This window comes from Tauraco erythrolophus, chromosome 9 (genome assembly GCF_009769465.1).
Source record: "Tauraco erythrolophus isolate bTauEry1 chromosome 9, bTauEry1.pri, whole genome shotgun sequence".
Lineage (NCBI taxonomy): Eukaryota > Metazoa > Chordata > Aves > Musophagiformes > Musophagidae > Tauraco > Tauraco erythrolophus.
Window position 1 is genome coordinate 30,743,133 of NC_141473.1, and position 21,876 is coordinate 30,765,008.

Sequence of the window (21,876 nt, forward strand, 5' to 3'; positions counted from 1 at the left end):
CAAAAAACTGCCACTGGAAGAATATTTTTGTTCTACCTTGGAGAGAGACTCTAAAAATCATCCAGGGAAATACAACTGTATAAATATGTAATAGATCAATTACATACTACATATTTCATCCATTAATTTTTTGTATTAAAATACATAACTTTACAAAATGTTATTTGCAAACCTAAACATCTAGGCAGTGCAGTGATAGAAGAAACATGCATTATTTTATACAGGGATTGACAAATTCTCCCAGTGCAAGAGAATTTGTTTATCATTAATGCAAGAAATACAGGGAGTCCTATCAGAAACTATTGTAATGTATCCCTTATTGCTAGTATTTATGTTGAGATCAAATGACTTGCTTTTCCCATCAGGCCAAGTAATCTGATATGACTGAAACCATGCTGTACAAGGAGGACTTGCAAAATCCACACAGGGCCCCATTCCAACCAGTGAATTTTGTTAACCCACGCAGTATGTACACCTCCAGAATGTGAGTGGAGATCCTCCAATACATGTACAAATACACATTTCAAAACAATTCAGCAAGCTTTATCAGTTATCATTTCAACTTGGCTGGATCCCTCCCACTCAATATTTGGCAGAACATATAGAATTTTCTTCATGAAGAATATTTATTACAAAGAGAAAAACATTATATACAGTATTACTACATGAGGGACTGGAGTGGAAAATACAACTGGGAAGTGCTTTGTGGTAAGCACTCAGATCCAAATTGCAGTGGAGCTGCAGGACTTAAATAACTCATAAGCTCACCCTGGCTATGAAAGTACCTTTAGCTGAATATCTGACAGTTTTTTTCAGGGTTCTTGATCTTGTGAAAAGTTTGAACCCAAAAGTCCGCACTGAGCCTCTGCAACCACTGATGCCATGGTGGAAGTACGGCTGACGTGTGCCTGGCCAGCAATCTACCACCTCATTACGTACCCCTGCTCTGCACAGAGCAAGGTATTTTCATGACCAAACCGCAAGTGCCTGGCTCAGTCCTTTGGTCTTCACCACCAGTTTTGTCAGGAGAGCTGGCAGCAACGACAGGGCTGGTCTGGGAGATTTTTGCAGAACTGTCTAATGTAGGTTTCTCAGTATGATTACAAAGCATTACAACACCACACACAACTTGCAGAGTAGGATATTGTACAATTTTAACTAGCACAGCTGATATAAAACATATTCTACTAATTACAATACAGCTAGAAAATGCCAGCTAGACCTGATACTGAAAGAGCTGTGAGGTACTGTTGTTCAAGAAAATCTTAAGAATAGTGTTTAGGGCCAAAATGCAATCACAAAACGCTCCCTATTACGTATTCTCAGGAATGGATTGGGTTTTGTCTCTTTATTTCTCTCCTTTGCACATTTCTCTGAATTCAGAGCACAGAGCTGTTATTATGTTGGACGTACAAGGAACGGTTGCTGTATATCTGCGTTTAGTGATCTCTTAAGCATCAGGCTGCATGTTTCATGCAAACACGGGGGATGTAAAAGGTGAGACTCTCAATCTTTACCTTCATAGATATTTATACTAAAATTACTAAACACTCCCCTGTTTGACAACCAAAAGAACACCAGAAGAGCTGAGAATAAAATACTTAGCATATTGCAGAGCAGGTACTAAACAACATCAAGCAGAGCGCACTCAGAAATGTTGCTTAATGTCCTCACACTCAGTGTGCATGCTTCATTTTATGAAAGTAAAAGTGGTCCAGGAGAACAAGACCATTATCATAGAAGCTTTTGACTGGGTACAAAACAGCAAACCCCAAGTGGGATGAGCAACATGTTTCTGTAAAGCTTGGGCACCATCTACCCTCTCACATCCTCCTCCAGAACATGCTGGAGACAGAAGCATTGACAGGGTGGCCTGCAGTGGTGGACCAGAGAGTCATATATACAGCCACGTGCTTTCCACCTGGCGAGCTGATAATCAGCCTAGTTATTGTCAGCAAAAGTATTCGTTAGGTTGCCCCTCTATCTTTGGTATTGCTTCTGAGTCCACACTGGATCGGGCAGACAGCAGCCTGTTCGACTCATCGGGGGTGTGTCTAGTCAAGTATTCTCCTTCCACGCCTTTCGCCTTGGCCCCAGGAGACAGGCTTTCGAAGGTGACATAGGACTCCTGAATTTCCTTGGGTTTTCGCACAAAGCATTTTTTGCAGCGCCTTTTCAGTGCTCCACAGCAGACCACCAGGGTCAGAGGGACAGCAATGACACAAGCCACGCTGATGACAACCACATTGATGAGCTTCTGGGTCCCTCCTGCGCTGGCAACTTCGTCTGTGGAAAATATGATGCATTGCTCCTTCCTGGGGATCAGGCCTTTCACGCAGACACACACAATGTATTTGGTCTTTGGCAGCAGCCCATAAATGGTGACCTTGGTCTTCCCTGGCTCCACGTTGATCCGACGCATGTCTCTCTCCCCAAAGACAGCATAGAGGACACTGAACACTGTTGTGTTCTTTGCCAGAGGTGCTTTCCAGGCCAGGGTGATACTCTGATCAGTGTCTCCTATCACCCTGACAGACCTCACAATTCGCTCCGGCTCCTGCTGACTGGTAGGTGGGCTCACCAGCAGGTTTCTGGAGTTGCTATCTTGTGCCGCATCTGGGAGGACGGGGCCCTCCCCGGTGCCCGCTCCAGCCCTCACAGTAGGCACAGTGGAGGTGGTGATAACGTACCTTGCCACTAGCTTGTCATTGTAGGCAGCTGCCTCCATCCCGCTCGCCTTCCCGCTCCATGCGCCTTTGGCGTTAGAGTTGGGGTCATCCGTGCTTTCTGAGTCCGTGATGATGAGAGATATGAACGCCTCTGTTGCCCCCAGAAAATTCTTTGCTTTACAGATGTACTCTCCAGAGTCGAGATAAGAGACCACAGGCAGGCCCAGAATAGACCAGCTCATCCCATCACTGGAAATCTCTTGGTGAACTGCAAGGAAGGAAAAATGTAAAATAAATAGGTAATAATCAATAGAATTAATAACGTTTCGTAAAATATTAAGATTCATTCAGCCAAATGTCTGCTGAATACAGTAGAATAATTTCTTTTTGCTACCAAGAACCTTACAAAATCAAAGTAAATCCAAGAAAAGGACATTAACACTAAAAATAGGTTATGCTGGGATTTACACTGCTTCAGATTGAATGTATGTGAAGCATTTGATGCTATTTCCTCCCAATTGACACACAGTTTGAAGACAAAACAGGAAACGTTCTTCCCTTAAAAAAAAAAAAAAAAGTCACGGAAAGTACAAACAGTGGAGATTTTTTTCTAAAACCATATATGAACTAGTCTAGAGTGTATGGAGAAAAATAGTTGAAAAATAATATCCCTTTTATTGCTAAATTAGTGTAGATTTTTATATTGAGCCAAACACAGGGAAGTCTGATCACTTACTACTGAACGATATGTACACAGCTGAGTGTTGATTTTCTCACTTGGTTTACCAGGAGGCTAAAATAGCTTTTTTTGCCTTTCTTCTATTTGTGCAGAAAAAAAAAGAGCTGGGATCATGCAGAAGGGTAAAGCACCTTCTTCACTACTTAACCAGCCTCCTTAGGATGAGCTCATACTATCTCTGCCCTTTCCCATTGAAAGGTAAACCAGAGAGATGCCTGAAAGCAAAGGTAAGACAGGATGCAAACTTCTCCCAAGACCTCGTAGGGTCAGGGTTCAGCCTTAGCAACCAGGGCACGTTCCAATGGCAGCGAAATACAGTGGGAGCAGAAGTTACTTTTTCAGTGTAATTATTTACTGAATGGGTATATTAAAAAACATAAAGCTACCAGTATTCCTATGACACTTCCCCATGCATACAGGCTGTGGGCTGTTTCTCACTCCTTTCTATTCAGAACACCAACATTTCAAACAGTCATATTATATAGCATTGGCACAGAAGCTGCCATTGCTGAAAAATAATGTATATTTTCAGCCAACTTTTTATTGAAAGGTGCTAAAGTCTGATTTAATGAGGCACAAAATACATCACTCTCAGTTGTAGCTCAAAGTAAACTCAACATACGCTTTCAGAAAGCATTCTCTATTTAATTTTTTGTTGTGGTTCTCTTTCAAGTGTAGGAGGGATGTTTGCAGCACAATGGGTAGACATTATCATTATGAGGAGCAGCTCTGCTACAGCCTGCATGTCATACACAAAAGGGCAATGATTTGTGCAGATCACAAAAAACAATATTTCTTACAAGTTGTTCTACTGCTGTGAAAGAAAAATGCTCTTTCCCTGTTTCTGTGCACTGAGGAGCACACTAACCCTCTGAAGATCAGACTCCATACTTAGCGATTTATCTGCTGAGTTTAGACCCTCTATGAAAGTCAGGGTCAGGCCTGGGAGACAGTAGCATTCAGGGAAGGTTGGAGGGATGAAGATTGAGGTCCTGATCTAAAACCTCTAGAGCAAAAAGCTAAGAAGTTTCTTCCCTAAATTTACCGAACATTAAAGGACCAACATTGCAATTTGAGGTCCAGTCATTCTTGTGAATGGATATGAAATCATGATCAATCACAAAAACAGTGGTTGTTTGAAGGCTTACCCCTTAAGAGGGGTGAGCACAGAAGAGGGACCTGGTCAGCATTTCTCCCACAAAGCCTTTTCCCAAGAGACCTTGTCAATCCATCAGAAATGAACCATTTCCTGGAAGCACTGTCACTGATGTATTGTATCCTTTAGCAGTTGAGTGGCTCTTTTCTCTTTTAACATATCAGTAATGGTGCATGTTTGCAATCTTTCCTTTCTTTGCCACAGCAAGTTTGAATCCCAGTTGAATTCACGTCAGACATCTCTCTATCAGAGATGTTTACTAACTGATTAATAATAGCTCATCATTACTCTCGAAGACCCATAAAATAATTAAGTGGGAAGCCTTTTCAGTGACTGAATAACTAAATAACTAAACTAAAAAAACTTCTTGCTACAGCTGAACATAGTTAATTTCTTCAGCTCCAATAGATTTGCAGAAAACTCCTTGACTCCTTTCATCATCACCATAACTTTTAGGAAACAAAGCAAAACCAACCTTTTACACATAACAGTATACACTTATCTGATGATATTTACATCAAAATGTAATTAATTTTATAGTCTACAGAAAATCACAAAGCTATATTTAATTACACACAATACTATTGTGAATTATAGTGAATCTTAATTTTTGCACCACTTTCTTTTTTTTGAGTCTCTCATCAGTAGGGAGGATCTGTTGTCATAGAAGCTTCCATTTGCTGAACAGTCCATAGAAAATAAAGGTGCAGGTCTCCCTCATTTATTCCTTGTGTATAAGAAAATCTTAAACCAAACCCACCTGTGCCGTTCAGTTGAGCACCATCAGCCCTTCTCCAGCTGAGCTCAGGAATGGGCACTCCTGTTGTCCCACATCGCAGTAGCACAGTGCTGCCCAGGATGGTCTTTACTTTGGCTACAGACGTATGTACAACGGGGCTTTGACACTTCCTTAGCTCAACTTGGCTGAAGAAGACTCCTGCAAGGCTCCGGGGGGTGAAGCATTTCAGCCTGGGCTCAATGAATGCTATGTTAGGAGACTGGAAATTTAGGAAATGGACCATTTCATACAGACTGCAGTCACATACCCAAGGATTGTCTTGCAAGCCTGTCAAAATAAACCAGAGCACTAAGTCACTCCAACAGCACCTTTTGTTTCTGCCACTTTTGTTTCTATTTTTCAGCAGGACAAACTGTGATAGACTCCTAATCTGCCTGACAAGGACTGCCCGTGCATATGCAGGGGTGGGTCTGTTGTCCCTACAGCCCGTCGCTGCTGTTGGCTGAGCTTGATGGATCCCATAGTTGCCAGTTAGTAGAAGGGAACAAATACGGCTTGCTAAGGTATCTCGAAATCTGGAGATGAAATCATATTCTTTAAACTCAAAGCAGGATTATTCATATCACAAAAACATCGCTATTTATGCACATAAAGAAGCAAAACAAGAAGTTGTTATAAATACATTTGGTTCTAGGATGGAAAAAACAAGTAGTCGTGGGGGAGGGCTGGTTTGGTTTGGGATGTGGATTTTTTTGGTACGAACAGACTCTGGAGTCTCTTCCTTAGACTAGGGAATTCTTCTCACTGGAGATTATTAAAATATTAGCCAGATTATCAAGACAACTGTCAGGCCTGCAACAGGTGTAGGTGATCCTGCTTGACTGTAAGAGTTCTTTTCCAGCCTTGTTATTCTAAGTTTTTTCATTATTTTAGTAATCAGTTGTTTCTCCTGAAATGCTAATTTACACTTGATAAGATGAAAGAACTGTTTTAAGAAGTAAATTGAAAAATATACATGTTATGGTATATAAAAGGATATAAATAGACAATAACTATATTAAGAACATATACATAGAAAGAGGTATATTGAAGAATACAGGGGCATATTGAAGAATATACTCCTGTTTCAGAGTCCCAGAATGTGTCTCTCTTTCTTTCTTGCTATATCAGTGTGTGTTTATTGAACTCAAATTCTGAAAAAATGAGACATTACTCTATTAAAAATAGATCTGTGAAGATGGTACTGAAAAAGTGAAATCAGAACTAGGGCAATGCAGGAACAGAAGTTGCTGCATTCTGATTAAATCTGTGTCAGCCTACTTACAAATATTCACGTTCACCTGGACTACAGACAGTTTATGGTCTCTAATGACTTTAGCTAGCAGCATGGGCACTGAAGATATTTATACCACCTAAATCCAGGCATGCATTTGAAGCCTAAGGCAGAAGTATGGTGTCCCAGGCCTCCTGTGGGCCACAGGAGTAAGCTCTGCTCCCTCCAAGAGGGCTTCACCTCCTCTTTTCCACAGGCAGCCCAAGGACATGGCTTGCAGCTGGCAACTGCCTGAAAGTAAAGTGTACTAATACTTCCTCGATTCCCAGCAGGATGAAACAAGAGCTGCCCACCCTCTGGTGTCCACTCTTGCTTGCCCCTGGTGCACTACAGCAGGAGTCATGCAAGCAGCAGTTTTCCAGCAAGAACCAAGTTTTGACACAAGCACCGAGGGTGCACCACAAGACCCCATGAGCACCAAGGAGCTGCTCAAATTTGCAGCAGTCAACAGAAACACAGGGTCAATCAAAAGCCCCCGAGTCCTCAAATAAACTGTTTCAAAGACTGCTGAAAAATCTCTTGCTGAGATCATTGCATACCATCCTACTCAGGCTTGGAAGGAGATCTGAAAGTGGTGGACCTTGGCGGGAGGCATTTCTTACAAATTAATATATTAAAGTTAAGGAGACTATAAGGAATGAAAGTTCAGAGCTTGGCTTTGTTGATTTGTGGCATTTTTGCTAGCAGCTTACTTCTAACATCATGCACTAGACAACAATTTATTCCAGATTCCCTGGCAGGTGCCCCAGCCCCAGCTGGTGCCGCGGCACCCCCAAAGCCCCAGCGAGCCCTTTGCTGCCTGGCACAGCACAGTCCTGTAGGCTCACATGGGCAATCCTCATGTGCAAAAGCTTGCAGCCTTGGCACAGACTATCAGCCAGCAAGCTGCTACTAGAAGTACTTCTTCTTGAAGTAGTCTACAAGCAAGGGCTCTGAAGAGGAGTCACAATGATGCACTGTAGACAAAGGAAGGGACTGGGCTGACTCTTTATTATTCATGGATTTTTTTATGCCTCCATGAGAAACAGTCATGAGCAGAGTGAAACGGAAATGTACAGTTGTGTTCTCCCATTCTGCTCGTGTGAGGGATGTGCGTTTTATATACCTGGTCCCTATGGATGTCAGCAGGATAGGACCTAGGAGCTGGAGTGTCTATACATTACTGTATTAATCTTAGCATTATGCTCATTTGCCTACATGAATTTTTTAGGATCCTGGCACAAGCAACCTGTGCACAGCTGGCTACGTAAACACTCAGGTTGGCCACAAGCATCAAGGCATGATCTGTTCTTTGTGACAAAATACTCTCTTAATCTATATTAAATAGAATAACATTTTCACATGTAACTCAACTCTAAAAACAAAAATAAAGAGAAGAGTATGATCTAGGCAGTGTCTTGTCATGCCACAAATTAAATGGGCAATCTCAAACAGCCAGCTTTGGCTTAGAGATCTTGATCCCACATCTGGCAAAAACAGGCAACAAGGTGACGAAACACCTGCTCCTCTCCTGATGCTAATGAAACCTTAAACAACATCTGCTAAGGACATTAAAAGCTTTTTAGTTGGCAATTTGATTTTTTTTTTAAGTCTTGTGTCTCCTTCCACTGCAATCTGGTTTTAAAAACTTTACCTCCCTAAATTTACCCAGAGAACAAAGAGCAGTGGGTACTTTCCAGAGTGAGAGAAAACTTGCAGTGTCTTTGATGAGATTATCAACAAGTGTCCGAACTCACACCCACGGCTGTAGAGGCAGTACATGCAGATATACACACCCCGCAGATCAAACACAGTCAGTGGAGCTAGGTCAGCTCATAGCAGGTGAAGACAGCAGATGGCAACAATTCTGAGCCATCATCAACTTGCTGTGGATTTGAACCAGTGCACAATAGCTAAAAGGCTGAGTAGTAATCCCCTGAACTAGTAAATGTGCTCGAAACCTCATCTAGGGATACTCCAGCTGAGAAGATTCAAGACAGTCATCTGTAATGTGCCCTCTGACACAAAAATGGACAATTGTCCCAAAGCCATACTTCTGAGGAGCCCAGAATTGTCACCAAAAAGTGGATTCTTGTAACTTCATAGCTGCCCTTGAAGGCAGCACTATCTTGGTGGCTTTGGGGAGAATAGAGTTTAATTCTGTGTGAACAGATAAACAAGGCTCTGGAAAGAGACAAACTGGCAGTCCTGACCCAGAGTCTATGCTCGGTGATGGCTTTATTTCTCTTTAATTTAGGCACAATAAATATCCATCTTTTTATTTAATGCTGCTTGAAATGGATCGATTCCATAGTAACTGTTATTAGAAAAGAGTAGATGAATGATGTGGAGCTCTAATCATATTTGTATTTCTGTCAAAAATGGCAGTGTCAATAAATAAAAAGGGCTTGAGCAGGAGTCACTAGTTTAGTGTTACGAAGATTCAAGCTAGTGATGAAGTTTATGGCGTAACAAGCTGGGTGTGGGGAGCCTGAGGTGGGTTTGTTAATATGTAAATGAATTTGCACTCTTTATACGGGGTATTAAATTGTACACAGCAGTGTCCTTGCTGTGGTAACCAGAGCAGGTGAAAATGCTGCAATAAGATGTGAAGCTCTTGACATTTGTGCCCCTTGCAAAACAAAAGGCCCTTCTCTTACCTAGGATGATCTTGGAGTTATCGTTGGGGAAGTAAGGAACAGCCTGGAGGTTGGCCCAGGTGGCAATAAGAACCTGAGGAAGAGTCATCAGCTTATTGCTAGACAGGTCCAGGTATGTGATATTCTTGACATAACGAGCAGCATCTGGAGGGATTGAGGTAAGTTCGTTGTTGTGTAAATCCAGAAGCCTTAGCTGTGGCATGTCAGCCAAGGTTTCCCAGGGGAATGATATTAAGTCGTTCCCATCCAGCCTCAGCTCCTGCAAGCGACGGAGGCCCTTGAAGGTGATCCCACTGAGGCTGGCCAGGGAGTTATAGGGCATCCAGAGGTACTCCAGGTTGTGCAGCCCATGGAAAGCCTCTCCTGGCACCCTGCGAATGGCTGTCTTTTCTATCCGAAGCTTGGATGTATCTACGGGGATGTTGACAGGAGTGAGGGTCATCTCCGGGTCATTGCACAGCACTGTCCTGGTGGGGAAACACACACACAGATGTGACTTTCTTGTATTTTGAAAAGGTTTTGAAACTTTATTTTAATGCAAGACTTTCATCTGCCTGCCTTTTTTCACAAACTTTCTTCTTATCATTTCTTACTTGCTTCTGATCTCTGCAACATCACCATATCAACTTGCAGTAATTCATATGTACCTTTTGACTGCAGAGACTGCAGTGTTGTGCCTCTCCTGGAGAGGTGGGAGTCTGAGTTTGGCCCATGTAGTGTTCCTGCTTTTTTTTCATTCAATTTTTTTTAGAGTACTTACAACAGACAGCAATGACAACATTCATGCACAACAGAGGATTCTAGTGCATGTTAAAACAAAAGGATCCATAAATTGAACAATAGCAGACATACGAAAAGAAGCCTTACTGACACGTGGGATGGCAAGAAGTAACATAGATTAAATACAGCACAGGATCTTTGGTTTGTGAAATGAGGATAAGAAAGTCATCTAACAACTCACTGGAAATATACTATAGTAGGCTCTGCTTTACTATGAAATAGGCTGCAAGGTGTGTACAGATGGTAGCAGTCACTACACTGCAGGCATGTATAGTTATGAGAGTGAAAGAGCAGAAAATTAACTCTGGAAAACGCTATACTAAAAGCAAGGCAGATTTATGTGTCTTAATTGTTCTTCCCATTTCCAATCTCTAGAGGTCAAATCATGAAAACCCTATGGCTGCATTTTCACAGCCGTTGTATGAAGAACTGTGACTTTGACTTTGCCAAAACGTGGGATTGTAGATAGCTATGAGGAACGAAGGAAGACAAAATAGGTCTCCCAGACTGCAGTTTAATTTGCCTATCAGCAAGGAGAGAATGGCAAGTTCTTAACAAAATACAAAGCCACCTTGCAAAAGGTAACAGTTTAGATAGGCATGTCTCACTCCACATGCTAAACAAGATACCACAAGAAATGTAATGTGATCAGTCAAGTAACATTTTACCACACTGCCTGGCTGATAAACGGAATATTACAAAGCTGCCAAAACCAGATTGGTTTGGGTTGAAAGCAATTATTCCTCTACTATCGACACAAACAAATACCATTGCTGAACTGCTCATGCAAGTTTCCTGGAGTTAAATGTTATTTAAGCCTACAGTTAAATTGTTAATGTATAATCAAAGCATAGTACATCACTCTCATCCAGCGTTTTTATTGTGGTATTAAATCCTGCCCACCCTCAGCTGAAAGCTGAGATTTTGAGGAAGAGAAGTATCTATCAAATAAGAAAAATCCAGAAATCCTCTTTCAATAAAATATTATTTATTTTTTTTTTGCGTAGGCATGACACAAAACGTTTGGTATCAGAGCTACTACGGCAGTAAAACTGTGTGCTTCTCATAATGTCCCTAAACTATGTCAGTGAGCACAAAACATTTAATCTGTGGGATAATCTCCTTCTAGTAATGAGAAATATTAATCATAATGCAAAAAAAAAAAAGGTGACATTATGCTCCTTAAAGGACTAATGGATATTTGCTTTATTATATATGTTACCAAAACACACTACAGCTTTTTCCAGTCACTGAGAGGAAATTCCCCTGGGAACTGTGACATTTATGGAGCAATAATTGGCTGTCCTGCTATTGCACTCCCTTTTAACAATCGCTGATGACTTCTGTCTCTACCACGCTTCTTACTGGGAATGTTTCTGGTATTAAATCTATAGCACAATGAAAGAGATAAGAAAGTAGATCTATTTCATGGTGATCCAAAATATAGGGGACAAACTTTCATTTCAGTACTGTGGTCTTGTCTAGAAAAAATTTCTTCCAAAGAATTTTGCAAATACTGTATCTCTGTCACAAAACCTCGTCTACTGTGAAGTATACGTTATAGAAACGTAGTCTGTATTTCATTAAGTCAGATCATTACTTTGTGATTACCCTTCAGAAAGACTTTTTATTACAGTCCTCCAGAGAAATGTCTGTACAATGGCGTTGCATTCAAACATGGATGCCCTTCTGGTCTTGTCTTCTTTTTTAACTGAACATTTCCAATCTGAGAATTATATTATTATTGTTATCATTACCATTATTATCTATTTTTCTGGTTCATTCTCATCTAGAGCCTATCGCTTTGCCTAAAATCTCCAACTGAAGGATTTTTTTAACTAAACAGCATTGCAGTTTTGGTACCACAACATAAGCCAAATCTAGTTACACTTTAGAAACAAACCAGCAGAGCAGAATAAAGCCTTTTAAAACTAGCATTTTGAGCATAAAGTTTAAAAAAAGAAAATGTTGTTTGAATTTTATTCCCTTTTTGCCATTGCACCAGCGGTAATTATGTCACTTCTGTTCTCACAGAGGCGATGCCCAAACGCTTTCTCTGAAATCAGCTTACTGAGTTTTCAGAAGCTAATCCTCTGCAAATAAAGCTAGAGCACAAAGCGACCGGAAAAATAATGGACACAAAGTCTGGATGCAATATTCTCTCCTCTGAGCATCCTTTCAGAGGAGAAGAAATAAGATCCCCAACACCCAGAGAAAGCACGGCAGTCCCCCCGGGCACAGTATCGGCATACCTGGCTTTCGTCCCTTCGCTGAGGCTGTGGAAGGCGCAGCTGCACTGCGATGGGCACGAGCCACCCACCCATGGCAGCCCTCCGAGCGTTAGGCAGCAGAGCAAACTCACCACGATCCACATGGCTACCTGTGCATGGGAAGGACACCTGGGCACTAGGCAACGTGGAGGGGTTCGCCTATTGTTTTATCCATTGACCGGTCACATCTTGTTAACTCCCTTTCGTTTTCAGCCGCGCTGTGATCTTCCAGCCCTCGCTGAGTCCATCAGATAAAAAAGGATAGGCAGGGATTAAGGATGGGGACTTGAGTTATTTTCATGAAGGTGCTTATTGCTTCCTGGAACTGTACTGACAGTATTTCTTCCTCAGGGAGCCTCACCAAAACACCCTCCTCAGGCAGTTTGTGACTCTTGTGCAAGAAAAAAGCAAACATACTTTTTGGGGACCTACTTCACAGGCAAGATGACTGTTATCTGACCAGGAATTAGCAATAATTTACTTCCTCTTGGGGAACTGGGAATACTTAAAAACAGTTTCTTGGGCTCATGGAACATAAGCTTCCTATATAGGAATACTAAAAATATGCAGTGATAATATTTAAACTCTTTATTTTCTTTTAAAAACTCCTAGTTTGATCAAGCAGTTATTGAACAGTTGGCAGCATGCCTGAATTAACAAACAATGAATAACCCAGTAAATATGCACATATTTCAGTTTGTATCAGGTCTAGTACACACCTCCAGGACTGAGCACTGTTCTCTGACTTGCTGATACAGCAAAGCGCGGACGAGGGACCCTTTTTGGGAGCGTCATCTGATGCAGGGCTGTGGGACAGCTTCAGGAATCCGAAGCAAAGCTCAGCTCTGTCTTAAGGACAGTCCAGAACCAAGTGTCCAATTCTTTTTGTCCACTCCCCTTGAAGACAGTTGTTTCTCATCCATTAGCAAAGGCAGCCATAACTGCAAAGCTGATGGAGACCGCCTGTGTTTTCAGCAGTCTTCACCTGACTCCAAAGAACACAACATATGAGAGAAAAGAAGAGCCTAAATATGCACAAATACAAAGCTTAAGAAGTTGCTACTTGGGATGGGAGCAGAATTCTATTCATACCAGCAAGGGCATCTCATGTTTATAAAAACTATTTTTTTCTGTTGAGTGTGAAAGTATATGAATCACACACACGACAAATGTGTGATACTCCCTTAAAAGTAAAAAGCTTGGGAGAAACTGCTAGATGATTACTTTCAACCTGATCAGATTGTTAGTCCCCCACTTCCCAGCCATACTGCATTACAGCTTCAGCAGAAAAATTTACTCATGTCAGACACAAAACAGAAAACGCAAGTTAGAAGTTAACAGAAATGAGGAGTAACTGAAAGGAGCTGAACAGGTAGCGATAAAGCACTAACCAGACACTGCTCCTTCAGAGATGCTTTAGGAAAATATTTCTTTTCCAGTCTGGAGCTTGGGAGAGCCTCAGTGCCCAGCAGTGTTACAGGGGAGCGTCCCAGATGCCTCACTCCAAAGTAAAACATGAGCAATTCTACTAAATTCCTGGACTCTGTTAACTCAATAGGAATTCTGTCATCTGCTTCACCCAAAGAAATGAGAGTGTGGTATCAAATGTGGCTGATTGAGACAGAAAGCACCCAGCATCCTGTTGGCCTTTCAGCACCAGTCACTTCCCAGCTTCCTTTTCCTTTACCTAAGGTCAGAGAAGAAGAGGAAAGGAATTACAACCACAAAGATTTCTCTAAAATTTAGGTTTTCTTGGATCTTAATTTTAGTCATATGGATCAGAAAAAGCATCCATCACAGTCTCTTCTGTCAGTGTTCAAAGATGCCATGGCTCTTCTGTCCACCTCCGGTAGATAACCATCTAAATCTAGATTTCCCTATGAGAGAACTACATCTCTTCACCTTTTTAAAAGCTTGGTTCTATCTACAGCTGCCCTTCATGTAGAGATACATAGAAGAATCAAATCATAGGAACTGCATAAAGCTGAGGAAGAAATACGAACAATCTAGCCCAAAAGACATTTTGGAGGTTAGAATAAAAGATTTTTAAAAACAAACAAATGAAAAAACCACCACAGACCATTCAACATGCAAAGCTTCCACCTGAAACTGCTATGAGAGACAGATATGTTTTGAAGAGCTGCTGTGGATGTTACTCCTCAAAACTCAAATCTCCATGTTTGTGAAGCCATCTCAGATCCCTAACAAAAGACTAGTCCAAGGTAGCTGTCAAGATGGACAGGACGTTCCAAAGTAAGCGTAACATGGGCAACTTGAGTCGCCGGTTGGTGAAGCTGCTCTCTGTTCCTGTTGGCAACGCAGGCAATTAAGGGAGCCCAGTTCCCCAGCTAAGCTGGATGCAGAAGGTGACATGGTGTAACTACCCTCACATCTCCACTGCTTCCCCACTGCTCCCTGCTCTCCTGCCTGGGCTGAGGAACTGCCTGTGTGAGAAAGATCTCTATGGGATAAACTGGCTGAAGTAGCTCCAGCTCTAGAGTTCACCTCCCGGCTCTCCTTTCCAACAACACTACCTGTTGCAGACCTGTTGATTCTGCTTTTTCTTTCAAACATTTAATCAGAAGTTACTAGTCATAAATGTAGCAATAACATACCTATTCTTAGGTACAAATTACCTGAAGGTTAATACGTAAGTCACAGCAACAGTATAAGGCACTGTTCCTAACAAAGATTGCTTACCAGGATTTCTGGTGTATTGCTGTTTTAATGCAGAATTCATCCCATGTTCTTCAGCAGAATGAAATTACACTGGCAATTTTTCAATAATTCTGGGTAACGAACTTGCAGAGTTTCAAGGTAATCTAGATGTGGTTTGGGGCTAACTATTAAACAGACATTTTATGGTGCCATAGTGTCATGTAAGTTTGTTTCACAAGTAACTCCAATAATTAATTAAGGCTTGTAGAAATCACTTACTGAGAGGATAGCCCAAAGCATTATTTTTCCCCATGCTATTTTCACATTCTACATTTATTGTTGTTCAAAGAGAAATTCAAGTATCTCACTATTTATTTCTGAAGAGATGAGAACATGATGCAGTGCTGCTCATTAAATATCCATAGTTGTTCTCTCATCAACTTCCATTAGGTCCCATTTCTAGATTTAATGATTTCTCAGTTCCCTTAATGATCTCCCAAGGTAAGACCAAGCTCATTGGGTTTTTTAGTGCACTCATTGGTCAACTTGCTGTTCAGACTCTGCCTCAGCTCAATATTCGCAACATTGACTGAAACATCTCTCTCCCCATTGAAGGTAAATTCTACTTAAAAAAGCAATTCAACATAATTAACCTCTTGCCTCTATTTCTTTCAATGCATCTGACAAAGTGGTTTCCCTCCATTGGAGCTCTGGAATAATAAACCTGTAGAAAGTAGCCAGTAACTGTATGGTAAGATTTGCTTTCATGAACCTCAATTATGCCTCACAAATGAAACACCTAAGTTACAACTAAATGCCGGGAGCAGAAGTAAACTTAATTTATAAAAAACAACAGCAATTGATAAAGCATGCCTTAGCAACTGCTAATGCTATTCACTTGGTCAAGAAAGCTGCTATTTACTTAACATGACAGACTCACTTCAAACAAGAAAGAGAAAGACCTGGTGGAAGGCTGAGAGATTACTAAAACAAGATACATAATATTGGTAACATTAACATGTATCTCACCCTCGAGTATATCTGCAAGTGTGTCAGAGACATGTGGAACAGGGAGGGAAAAAGACTGGTCAGCTAACAACCCAGTTCTGTTATATCAGCACTTCCATTTTTGAGGTTTTACTCCCCATTGGCTATATTCTCTTATAATCCTTCGTCAGTCCATCACCAACAAATTATGCAAATGATGGCTTAAGCATCAAACCACAGATACACTCATGTTAGGCCTGATCTGAATGGCCAAGAGAGTGGGACTGGCCTCACCATGAGGAAACTCGACAAGAGGTTCAGCAGGAGCTGAGGAAACCAGCTCAGGTAGACTTTGGACATAAGGAGCTGGAGGAGGAGAAAAAGCAGGAGGAGGAAGGCCTTGGTGCACAGGGAGCAGATATGTTCCTCTGGTGCACAGGCTTCATAGATGTAACAGAAAGGAGCAGGCAGAAGAGAGAGAATTGGTATATAAGAGATAAAACTGGAAGCAAAATCTGGCTACTGTGTTCAACAGACCATGTATTCACTTTTACGCACAGTTCTGGTTTGTCCTGAAGCATTTGTTTGCAGCGCAACAGCTTTCTAGATCTTCACAGTATTTTTAAGGCTTAAGTGTATTATCTCCTCCCAACTACTGAACAGTGATTCACGCATTATGCTACTTAATCTAAAATAAACACTCATTAGCTAATTTCCTTGTAGGTACCAGTGATATTTACGTGAGACTTTTTAAAATCAGTATCACCTTTTGCAAGTGCCAAAGGTACCAGCGCAGAGCAAAAAAACTTTTTTCATGACAGCCAATTCCATTCCATAATGAAACTAGTGGGAGTTAGGCCCTTCACTTCCATGGGCACAATTCTGCACTCTAAATCATAAAAACAGTGCTCCTTGCTGCTTACTTAGGAAGTAAAGAGTTTCTTCTTTGCATCAAGCTGAAAATATCAGCTGGAGAAAAAAACATACAAAGAAATCAATCAGCAAGTGTCATTCAGCAGAAAGTGTAAGAATTTGTTTTGCATTCTCTGAGAACAGCCAGGTCCCTTGTTTATGTTTTTGATGTAAGTAAATGCAAAGCAAATGGAGTCAAAGTCTACTACTAGTCAGCAAAGTTCAGCACATGGCAATCTTTCCTAAACGGGGTATAATTAGAGAAGCTTTTTTCTTTTGCTTGTAATAAGATTAATTACTTGACATTATAGTTTCCATTTTTTTCCTATATAGACTTTTTGAACCCAGAAATGCTCTATCAGCAGATTCTACTCATGCTCAAAAGCAAAACTTGAGTGACAAAATCAGCATGCTCCACTAAGTCACTCATTTTTAATATGGCCAATGCGCAGAATTTATTTTTCTTCTTTTCACCACATACTTAAAGAAATATAGCATAAAGCAAATAAACCCACATATTTTATCATAAATGAAAGCCATAAAATACCTTATTATCATGATTTTGTCTGAAAGGTTTTATTAGCAGGCAACACAGGCCAGACACTAAATCAATTTCATTAGGTAAATGCATCTCCAAGAAGCTTCTGGCAGGGCATATCTTGTAAAGTGGAAAATCCTTCCCACTGATGCAAGTTGAGAGCACGTTAATGCATTACGTCATTCTAAATTGGATCTTGCACTTAATGCTGATGAAGGCAGCTCCTCCAGACCTATAGGACTGAAGTCATTAATAGACCTCTCAGCATGCTGAAAAAATAAAAGAAACCCACACATTTTTTGGCATGGAGAATTCAAAGTCTATCAGTGGTATTTCTTTTGTGCATACATTTACCTTGGTTGCTATAGCCAGTACAGAACAGCAGAACTGCGTACAGACCTCTGACCCAAGGGGGAGATAAATGCATACACCTCCCTTATGAATGCAGCATTTGACCCATTTCTGTCTGCGCAGCAGAAGCTGCTTCACAAGGCCAAGTTGCAACAGCAATGCCCAGTGAAGCAAAGTTTAGCAAAAGATGGAGGTGTACACCAATCCACCTCTCCCTCCCTTTTCACTTTGGACTCATGCACCTAGGCAGGTCTCATCATGACTGACACAAATTTAAAGGACTGGGTGTCTATGACACTATTGTCTCTAGGACAGGACCTCCAGGTCCAACAGGAGAATGATCCCCTCAGTAACCAGTAAGACCAGTTTGGCCCCAGGGCAGAGGAGGTGACACTAACTCTTGTCTCACCTTAAGGGAGGAGTGGGCCAGCCACCACAGCCATGGCTCTCCTACTCTTCCTCTCCAAAGGCCCCACAGGGACAGGAAAATGCCACTGGAGTCAGACATACATGACCCCAGAGCAAAATTCTACGGACAAACTCTCTGTAAACTCCTCTGCAGAGGGAAAACAGCAGATGAATGATCTATCTCTTTCTTAAAAGCCCTCTGCAAACCTGCCTTTGAGGCTATTAGTCTTGAGCACTAGTGAGGGAGTGAACTTGTATTGCCCACTAGATGGAAGCTGGAATGTTTCCACTCACAAACAATAAATGCACAGAAAATATGTATAATTCCATGTCAGTAAATGCTCTATCATAAAACTATCCACCAAGATAATGTCAAAAAATAATAACACAAATGTGAAAAACAGCTGAGTTGCAAAGAGTGAATCTTTTTCAGGATACTGATGTTTGTGACTAGTTACACACACAAAAAGACCTTTAAAGCTCAAAACAAGTATCACTCATAAATGCTACAGTCATCTATCATCTTTCTGATATGCCAATTCTCTTGACATTACAGTTGGTAGTAAGGAGGGAAAGAAAAGGAGGAAAAGAGAAGCATTGCAGAAAATTTTCACTGCTGGAAGGTACCATTTACAAAGTGCTTACTATTTTACATTTATACTGAAACAATGCCCAGGAGCTCTAGTAAGGCGTGTACTCCGAAAGTTTTTATCAAAGATCGACATCTGTATCTCTAATGGAGCACAGCCAAAGAAGACATGACCCAAAGATTAGAGAAAGAAACATATAAACAAATCAAGTGTATCATTGACATGTAGAGAGATATATATACAGAGAGATAGATACACATATATTTAAAAAATCTAGACTTAAAGCTTAAGTTATCATTAATAGAAAAATTAATACATATGCTCTGCTAGCCATAAGATCTTGACTGATTTCTGATGAGAACAGCAGCCAATGGGGAATTTTTACGAATCTTCTAAAGAGGGAAACCAAATACAGAGTAAGACTACAGAAGTATCTACATGTCTGTACATACATGCACACACCCATAGAGTTATCAAAACGTACACCCAGAACAGCATAAATGTAATGTCCAGCAGCATAATTTTCACAGAAAAAAACCCACTGTTCTTCTCCGATATGCCACAGCCACATACCAGTCGTCCACTGTAGATGACTGGACATACCATAATCATATCTGACATATGTATTTTAAATGGGTAAAATTTTTTTAGGTTTACAGTCCTGGCCCCTCTTCTCTATTGTAACTTCATTGTAACTTGTATTGTAAGGTTCCTACAGTCTAACAAAATCATGTAACTTTGGGCTTAGCATCCTCAGCTGCATGACAGAGGGGGTCATGCAGTAATATTGCTGACTGCAACAACCTTTTCTGATTTGGACCTTAATAGTATTAGTCTAAGCCCTGCAGAGTCACCTCTGCTTAGGAAACAGTGCCTGTTTTATTCTGCTTCCACGGGCATGGAAGAAGAATTAAACTCCTGGCACTATTTATCTGGCTCGTAAATGCAGATGGAGCATAATGTTTTACACAGCAACCCTCTGCCCCCGTTCCAGTCAGATAATCACCAGCTTTCCTATTCTGATTTACCTGCCTACAGCCTCAGGATTTTGCAGGCCAAGTACATGCCCTTGTGGCAGTCCTAGTAAACCTTGGAAGCTGAAAGTCAAGCCTTACACACAGGGAGCCAAGAAAAATAGAAAAAAAAAAAAAAAAAGAAGAAAACAGAAGAAGGAAGAAAAGGTAGGGAGAAAGGGAAAAGGAAAGCTTTTGCCCTGGTGTATACTCCTTTCTTTACACTATTTTTCTCAGAGTAATAAGCTCCTCTCAATCTATTATCTTCAGGGATGCAATATATGTGTATATATATGCATGTGGTGGGGTCATAACAGGAGACTTACATTGCCTGTGTAATTATTTTTCTTGTTATTCTGATTATTGTTGGACTAAATGCTTCATTATATGCCTTTTTTTTTCAAATATGATTATTCATTAAATAAGAGAGAGGGATTTAGGGGAGGTAATATCAGAAAATCAGGGCATGCCTCAGGTAGCCTCTCATCCCCACAACTACCCCACCGACCCACAGAAGGGCAAAAAGGAAAAGTGCCACGCTTTGGTCCTTCCGATTTGCTTTATGGCCCATCCTTCATTTGTTCGACTCTTGAAGATATGTAACTGGCCTAGTATTGATTACTCACCCTTACCAAGATAAGAGTGAGAAAGAAACCTGGGAAGATGAGAGAAGCCTATGATGACCAGGAGCTTCCTCTAAGTGCTGACTTCCCTGTCCCGCCTGCCTGCAAGACACAGTAATATTAAACCCATGCAGACCCATCTCCAGAAAGATTCCATTTGCTTCAGAGGATCTTTGCTATGGCAAAAGCAGTCCTACAGTCCCAGTCAGACCAGAAGAAACATGGGGAAGGCTCATGCTCCAAGGGCAACTGCAGGAGGTAGCACTTGTGCTGCAGCGTGCAAGAAATATATAATGAGATGAAGTTTTGTTGAAGGCTTTCCCTAAGGAATTCCCAGAAAAGTGACCTCGGAAGGTTCTGTTATCTGGGTAGAGTTTAATCATCTATCATAATGAACATTAAGCTTTTTTATCAATTTACTGGAAAAAAATACCAACCTTCTCCTGTTTTCTTGACAGTTTACTCCTCAGTGTCTGTATTTAATCTCAACAATTCTAGGCATTTCTACCTCCTTAAGTAAATGCATCCGTTAAAGTTCTAAAATTACCATTTATATTTGCTCCAATGTCTCGTGAAGCATTTTGCAGGTCACTTCATTTCGCTGAAAGAACATAAGCAAAACAATGTGTTTCCTGGGCATTCTCTCTTATTCAAATTTGGTAGATTACCTCTAAGATACCTATGTAACATATGGTTCATATATTTTGTCTGTCTGAAAAGTAATTTCCTAATCAAGACTTCCACTTTACGGTGAGATTCTGCCACCAAAGATTCTGTTCAGAAACTGACTGGGTTTTTTTCTGTAAAAAGAAAAAAAAATTACCAGGACTAAAGTAACTGAAAGCTGAATAAGAAAGCCTGGAACTATAATTTTGAAATGGCACATTATGAAAACTCCTCTCCTCCTTCATTAGCTAGCTACAAAACAAACAATGCTTCAGCAACATTATCACATTAGAGATGACAACAAAGGAACAACTGAAGGCTTTGCCTTCATCATGATTAATTTCAGTTTGTGAGATAACATAATGTAGTTTTTACAAGTCTAGTTCCACTCTACTATAAAAGGCAACTCAGCTTGCAGAAATTGCTGATTACACTGACCTCAAAGGACTGGATAACAAGAAGCTAAATCAATTAGGAAATCTTTCAAAAACCAGTAACATTTATTTTGCGGAAATGTGAGGGAAAGCCCTGGTTAATTCACAGGTGTGGTTTATAAATAGTCCTGTTGTTTGACCCTAACGTGCGCTAAAAAGTGCACTTGGACAACACAAGAGGCCTTGATACATCTATTGTAAATGGTATATATTTGGTCAGGTTTCCATGGAAGCCTTCAGGAGAGGAAAGAAGATTAAAGAAGGGAGGAGCAGGCAATGACCATAGATAACCACAAGCTTCAAAAGAAGTGGAAAGCCCAAAATCTTTTATGTTCTGGTACAAATGATTGGACTGCTCCTCAATATAGCCA

The 21,876-nt window shown here is 40.9% G+C and overlaps 1 protein-coding gene across 1 annotated transcript; it reads right to left on the minus strand.

Annotated features, from left to right (window-relative positions):
• Nucleotides 1-1,951: 1,951 nt before the first annotated feature.
• Nucleotides 1,952-12,429, minus strand: LRIT1 (leucine rich repeat, Ig-like and transmembrane domains 1). The gene is made up of 4 exons (XM_009987703.2): nucleotides 12,308-12,429; nucleotides 9,276-9,742; nucleotides 5,325-5,630; nucleotides 1,952-2,937 (listed from the first exon to the last, which is right to left on the minus strand). Exons 1-4 carry the CDS (start codon nucleotides 12,427-12,429, stop codon nucleotides 1,952-1,954), a joined length of 1,881 nt encoding a protein of 626 aa, XP_009986005.2.
• Between the last annotated feature and the right edge of the window lie 9,447 nt (nucleotides 12,430-21,876).